Raw genomic sequence first — 7,071 nt, forward strand, 5'->3', positions numbered from 1 at the left:
TTGGGGTCAGAGGACGTGGGTTCTAACCTCGGCTCCGCCACTTGTCTGCTGTGGGACCTTGGGCAAGCCACTTCACTTCTCTAGGCCTCAGTTACCACATCTGGAAAATGGGGATTGAGATTGTGAGCCCCACATGGGACAACCTGATTAGCTTGTATCTACCCCAGCGCTTACATCAGTGCTTGGCACATAGTAAGTGCATAGTAAGTGCTTAACACATACCATCATTTATATATATATCATGTATATGTATATAAAGAATCCCCAGCCTCTGCCGACCCTTGGGTAACCCGGCCTACCCAGAAGTCTGGGCCTGGCCGGTCCTCTCCTTCGCTCCATGTGCCCCAAGACTTCATCTCATCGCCCCACGGCCCTGGCTCCTCACCCTGTGACTTCTTCAGGTCCCTGGGCTGGACATGGGGATCCCCCGGCAGGTGGACATACTTCCATTGGCCCTGCTCCCAGGGGCCAAGTACCAGTCCAAGTGGTGAGCCTGGAAATCCCTCCCTGCCCCACCCCGCATGTCCACACATTCCCCGACAAACTGCGTGTCCTCTCCAGACTCCACGTGCATCCTCTCCGGGGCACCCACGCCCACGTGTCCTTTCCTGGATCCCCAGGCCTCCCGCGTGTCCACTGCATTCCCCCAGTGGACCTCGTGTCCTCTCCAGGGCCCCCTCACTCCCACTCCACGTGTCCTCTCCGGGGTCCCCGCGCGCCCACACCGTGTGTCCACCGCGTTCCCTGATGGACCTCGTATCCTCTCCGGGGTCCCCACACCTGTCCCGTGTGTCCTCTCCGGGCTCCACACGTGTCCTCTCCGGGCTCCCAGCACACCCTCCCAGTGTGTCCAGCACATTCCCCGACTGACCACTCATCCTCTCCAGGGTCCCCGTGCCTGTCCCGTGTGTCCTCTCCAGGCTCCCAGAGCACCCTCCTGGTGTGTCCAGCACATTCCTCAATGGATTTCATGTCCTCTGTGCTCCCGCCTCACGTGTCCTCTCCGGGCTCCACGTTGTCCTCTCCAGCCTCCCAGCGCATTCTCCTGGCATGTCCACCGCATTGCCCGATGGACCTCATGTCCTCTCCATGGTCCCCACGCCCTGCCCTCGTGTCCTCTCGTGTCCTCTCCAGGATTCCCAGGCCCTGCCCTTGCGTCCTCTCCGAGGTCCTCCTGTGTCCTCTTCGGGGTCCTCTCATGTCCTCTCCAGGGTCCCCCCTCGTGTCCTCTCCAGGGTTCCCAGGCCTTGCCCATGCATCCTCTCTGGTGTCCCCTCGTGTCCTCTCCTTCTCCATGCGTCCTCTCCCCTCCCCACGTGTCCTCGGCCCGTCCCCCCCCAGGACTGTCCCGGCCGTCAGCGTGCGGCCGCGTACTTCATGCGCTTCTGCTTCTGCCTCTGGTTGCAGAACCAAACCCGCACCACGTTCTTCTTCAGGTCCAGTTTGTCGGCGATGGCGGCGATCTTCTCGGAGGAGGGCCGAGGCTGCAGGGCGAAGTAGGCCTCGAGGGACCTCTTCTCGGGCGCCGCGATGGACGTGCGTTTGCGCTTCTTCTCGACGGCCCCGGCCAGGTGGGCCTCGTCCAGCCGGTCCCTCTGGGCGGCCTCGGCCTCCTCCAGCCAGGCCTGCAGGACGGGCCTGAGGGCTGTCATGTTGTTGTGGCTGAGGGTCAGCGACTCGAAGCGGCAGATGGTACTCTGGCTGAGCGAGCCCACGCCCGGGATCTTCAGGCTGGCCAGGGCGGCGCCCACGTCGGCCTGGGTCACCCCCAGCTTGATGCGCCTCTGCTTGAAGCGCTCGGCGAAGGCCTCCAGCTCACGTGGGTCTGTGTCCGGCTCGCCCAGGCCTGGGCACATCCCCAGGCCCGGCCTCAAGGGGCCCAGTGCCCCCGGTGCCCCCAGTGCCCCCAGCCCCCCGAGTCCATGGGGATGCCCCGTGGGGTCAGGCGCTCCCAGACCACCCAGGCCCAGCGCGGCGGGGGTCAGGTGGTCCAGGAGGTGATCGCCGTCCAGGCCCGGGTGTGGGGCATGCGGGTGGGTGGGCCCACAGGGCATCACTCCACCCAGCGGGTGGTAAGTGGCGTCGGGCTTGAAGGGGTGGCTCTTGGCGTGGCAGGGGGCCAGGTCCGCCGTGGCCAGGGCTTCAGCCCGGGCCAGCAGGCTGTCATCGAAGCCGGCAAAGAGAGAGGCTGGCAGCTGTGGGACACAAAGAGTAGGAACCCGGCATCCTCAGCAAGGACTCGCCCCCCTACCCACGTGGGACCGGGCCCCCGAAGCCCCCTGAGATCCCAGGGCGAGGAGGGGGAGGGGGAGGATGGGGAGAAGGGGAAAGAGGAGGATGGGGAAGAGGATGGGAAGGAGAAGGAAGAGGAGGAGGATGGGGAGGAAGAGGAATAGGAAGAGGATGGGGAGGGGAAGAAGAGGAGGAGGAAGATGGGGAGGAGGAGAAGGGGAAGGAGAAGGGGAAGGAGGAGGAGGATGGGGAGGAGGAGGAAGAGAAGGAGGATGGGGAGGAGGATGGGGTGAAGGAGGATGGGGTGAAGGGGAAGGAGGAGGATGATGAGGAGGATGGGGAGGAGGAGGAAGAGGAGGATGGGGTGAAGGGAAAAGAGAAGGGGAAGGAGGAGGAGGAGGAGGAGGAAGAGAAGGAGGATAGGGTGAAGGGGAAGGAGAAGGGGAAGGAGGAGGATGAGGAGGAGGAAGAGGAGGAGGAGGAAGAGAAGGTGGATGGGGTGAAGGGGAAGGAGAAGGGGAAGGAGGAGGATGAGGAGGAGGAGGAAGAGGAGGAGGAGGATGGGGAGGAGGAGGAAGAGAAGGAGGATGGGGTGAAGGGGAAGGAGAAGGGGAAGGAGGAGGTTGGGGAGGAAGAGGAAGAGGAGGAGGATGGGGAGGAGGAGGACAAGAAGGAGGATGGGGTGAAGGGGAAGGAGGAGGATGGGGAGGAGGAGGAAGAGGAGGAAGATGGGGAGGAGGAGGAAGAGGAAGAGGAGGAGGAGGATGGAGAGGAGGAGGACGAGAAGGAGGATGGGGTGAAGGGGAAGGAGAAGGGGAAGGAGGAGGAAGAGGAGGAGGATGGGGAGGAGGAGGAAGAGAAGGAGGATGGGGCAAAGGGGAAGGAGGAGGATGGTGAGGAGAATGGAGAGGAGGGGGGAGATGGGGAACAGAGGGAGCCTGGAGAGGCAAGAAAGGGTGTGGGGGAGATGGGGGAGACAGGTGGAGGTGGGGGGCTGGGGAGGTAGAGGGAACCGGGGGGTCCGAGAAGGGGGGCAGGGGAAACAAGGGAGGCAGGGGAAATCAGGGGAGGAAGGGGGAGGTGGGTGGGAAAGGCAAGGGAGGTAAAGGGAGGCAGGGAAGACAGGGGGAAGCAAGGAAAATAGGGGACACTGGGGAAGCAGGCTGAGGCAGAGGAGGCAGGAGGATCAGGGGAGAAGGGGGAAGCAAGAGGAGGCAGGGAAGACGGGGGGGGGGCGGGGGAAGCAGGCAAGGAAGGGGAAAGAGGGTGGGAAAGGCAAGGGAAGAAAAGGGAGCCAGGGAAGACAGGAGGAAGCAGGGGAGGCAGGGAAGACGGAGGGAGGAGGAGAGGCAGGGGGGACGGGGGTAACAAGGAAAACAGGGGAGACGGGGAAGTAGGAGAGGGAGAGGAGGAAGACAGGAGAAGCAGGGGAGACGCGGGGAGCAAGGGGAGGCAGGGAAGACGGAAAGCAAGGGGAGGCAGGGGAGACGGGGAATCGGGAGGGAGGGAGAGGAGGGTGGGAAAGGCAAGGGAGGTAAAGGGAGGCGGGGAAGCAAGGAAATCAGAGGAGATGGGGGAGCAGGGGAGGCAGGAGGATCAGGGGAGGAGGGGGAAGCAAGGGGAGGCAGGGGAAAGAAGGGGAGAAGGAGGAGGAGAGTGGAAAAGGCAAGGGAGGTAAAGGGAGGCAGGGGAGACGGGGGAAGCAGGGGAGGCAGGAGAATCAGGGGAGAAGGGGGAGGCCGGGAGACAGGAGGAAGCAAGTGGAGGCCGGGAAGACAGGAGGAAGCAGGGAAGGAGGGGGGAGGAGGGTGGGAAAGGCAAGGGAGGTGAAGGGAGGCAGGGGAGACGGGGGAAGCAGGAGGGGCAGGAGAAGCAAGGAAAATAGAGGAGAAGGGGAAGTAGAAGAGGCAGGAGAATCGGGGACAAGGGGGAAGCAGGGAGGCAGGGGAGACCAGGCGAAGCAAAAGGAGGCAGGGAAGACGGGGGAAATCAGGGGAGACAGGGGGAAGCAAGGGGAGGCAGGGAAGACGGGGAAAATCAGGGGAGACGGGAAGGAAGGGGAGGCAGGGGAGACGGGGAAGCAGGGGAGATGAAGGAGGAGAGTGGGAAAGGCAAGGGAGGTAAAGAGAAGTAGTGTGGCTCAGAGAAGCAAAGTGGCTCAGTGGAAAGAGCCTGGGCTTGGGAGTCAGAGGTCATGGGTTCAAATTCCGGCTCTGCCAATTGTCAGCTGTGCGACTTTGGACAAATCACTTAACTTCTCTGTGCCTCGGTTCCCTCATCTGTAAAATGGGGATGAAGACTGTGAGCCCCACGTGGGACAGCCTGATTACCTTGTATCTCCCCCAGTGCTTAGAACAGTGCTTAGCACATAGCGCTTAATAAATGCCATCATTGTGATTATTATTTAAGGAAAACAGGGAAGACAGGGGAACAAGGACATTAGAGGAGATGGGGAAAACAAGGGAGGCAGGAGAATCAGGGGAGAAGGGGGAAGCGGGGACCCAGGGGAGACAGGGGAATCAGGATAGACAAGGGAAGACAGGTGGAAGCAGGGAATCAGGAAGGACGGGGGGAATCAAGGCAGACGGGGAAGCAAGGAAAACAGGAGAGAGAGGGGTATAAGGGGAGACGGGGGAAGCAAGGGGAGGCCGGGGGTTGCAAGTTCAGACGGTCGGATCAGAGGGAAGAGCCGGGCCGGGGGAAGAGGAGAGGGTGGGAAGCCAGCGAGGGGGAGGCTGGAGTCGGGGGCAAGGGAAGTAGAGGCAGCCAGGCACACAGCGTGGCTTAGTGGCAACAGCCCGGGTGTCAGAGGCCGTGGGTTCTAATCCCGGCTCCGCCACTTGTCTGCTGGGTGACCTCGGGCAAGCCACCTCACTTCTCTGGACCTCAGTTCCCTCATCTGTAAAATGGGGATGAAGTCTGTGAGCCCCCCGGGGGACAACCTGATGACCATGTATCTACTCCAGTGCTTATAACAGTGCTTGGCATATAGTAAGCGCTTAACAAATACTATCATTATTGTTATTTCTAACCAAATACCATGATCATTATTATTTATCATTATCTATAGTCACCGAATTGCCGTTCATGTGTCAGTCTATTTAGTCATGCTTTGTGCCCTCGGGAATGGGAAGAACAGTACTTGGCACATAGTAAGCGCTTAACAAAAACCATCATTATTATTATTACTTACCAAGTACCACAGTCATTATTATTATCATTATCTACAGTCACCGAATTGCTGGTCATGTGTCAGTCTATTTAGTTATGTTTTGTATCCTCAGGAATGGGAAGAACAGTGCTTGGCACATAGTAAGAGCTTAACAAAAACCATCATTCTTGTTATTATTATAACAGGGGGACCCGGAAAGGGGGACAGGAGAAGCAGGGAAAACGGGGTGGGGAGGGGATGGGAGGGAGAGACTAGATTGTGAGCCTGTTATACAGTGCTTGGCACATAGTAAAAGCTTAACAAAAACCATCATCTTATTCTTATTATAACAGGGGTACCCGGAAAGGGGGACAGGAGAAGCAGGGAAAACGGGGTGGGGAGGGGATGGGAGGGAGAGACTAGACTGTGAGCCAGTTATTGGGTAGGGATTGCCTCTGTTGCTGACTTATACTTTCCAAGCGCTTAGTACAGCACTCTGCATACGGTGAGTGCTCAATAAATACGATTGAATGAAGGAATGAATGAGAAAGGGAGGCAGGTCGGGTCTGGCGGGAGTGAGAGCGGGAGGAGCTCAGAGAAGGCATGGGACCAGGATAAGGGTTGGGAATTGGGATGCAAGGAAGAAAAAGTGAGAAAGCCCACGAAGCCAAGTGACTTGGGCGCTGTCCCGCGCTGACGGTGGGGTCCGTGGGGGACCAGCCGGTTGGCAGGGATGCGGGCAGCGGTGTGGGCAGGAATGAGGGCAGGGATATAATAATAATAATGATGATGGTATTTGTTAAGCGCTTCCTATGTACCAAGCACTGTTCTAAGCGCTGGGGAGGTTACAAGATGATCAGGTTGTCCCCCATGGTGCTCACAGTCTTCAACCCCATTTTTCAGATGAGGTACCTGAGGCCCAGATAAGTAAAGTGACTTGCCCAAAGTCCCACAGCTGACAAGTGGCGGGGCCGGGATAATAATAATAATAATAATAATAATAATAATAATGGTATTTGCTAAGCGCTTACTATGTGCAAAGCACCGTTCTAAGCGCTGGGGTAAATGCAAGGTTATCAGGTTGTCCCACATGGGGCTCACAGTCTTAGTCCCCACTTTACAGATGAGGTAACTGAGGCCCAGAGAAATGAAGTGACTGGCCCAAAGTCACACAGCCGAGAAGTGGCAGAGCCAGGATTCGAACCCACCACTTCTGACTCCCAACCCCGGGCTCTTTGCCCTGAGCCACGCTGCTGGATGCGGGCAGGGGTGTGGGGATCTCCTTACCTGCGGGGCCGGGAGGCAAGCCCGGCGCATGGCCTCGGTGCCCGGGTGCAGGCTGGGCAACTTGGGCTCCTGCAGGCAGGGGTGCAGCGGGTAGGGCTGCTTGGCATTCATGGCCGGCCCGCAGGCTCCTCGCCCCTCTAGTCCTGCCCCCCCGCCCCGCTCGCCCCCAGCTTGGCACCCCCCTTCCTGAGTCCTCTGCCCCGCGCCTTCAGCTTGGCACCCCTGTCCCGCGTCTCTCGCCCTACGCTTGGCACCCCTCGTTTCCCGCGCCTCGCACTTCTCGCCCAGAGTTTGCCCCCCTCCCACCGTCCCGTGCCCTGAGCTTGGCACCCCCTTTCCCGCGCCCTGAGCTTTGGCCCCCCTCCTCCCCCTCCTTGTGCCCTTCACCTCTCACCCGGCAG

At 59.7% G+C, this 7,071-nt stretch overlaps 1 protein-coding gene across 1 annotated transcript; it reads right to left on the reverse strand.

Annotated features, from left to right (window-relative positions):
- Positions 1-1,355: 1,355 nt before the first annotated feature.
- POU4F3 (POU class 4 homeobox 3) lies at positions 1,356-6,781 on the reverse strand. The gene is made up of 2 exons (XM_038771691.1): positions 6,671-6,781; positions 1,356-2,195 (listed from the first exon to the last, which is right to left on the reverse strand). The coding sequence occupies exons 1-2, from the start codon at positions 6,779-6,781 to the stop codon at positions 1,356-1,358; spliced, it is 951 nt and encodes a 316-aa protein (XP_038627619.1).
- Between the last annotated feature and the right edge of the window lie 290 nt (positions 6,782-7,071).

This window comes from Tachyglossus aculeatus, chromosome X1, assembly GCF_015852505.1.
Source record: "Tachyglossus aculeatus isolate mTacAcu1 chromosome X1, mTacAcu1.pri, whole genome shotgun sequence".
NCBI lineage: Eukaryota > Metazoa > Chordata > Mammalia > Monotremata > Tachyglossidae > Tachyglossus > Tachyglossus aculeatus.

Bases quoted from the DNA above. Each gene is read 5' to 3' on its own strand.
- POU4F3 (XM_038771691.1), bottom strand. From the start codon at position 6,781: ATGAATGCCAAGCAGCCCTACCCGCTGCACCCCTGCCTGCAGGAGCCC. The intron at 2,196-6,670 runs GTAAGGAGATCC...TGTGTCCCACAG, and splicing joins CTTGCCTCCCGGCCCCGCAG to CTGCCAGCCTCTCTCTTTGC.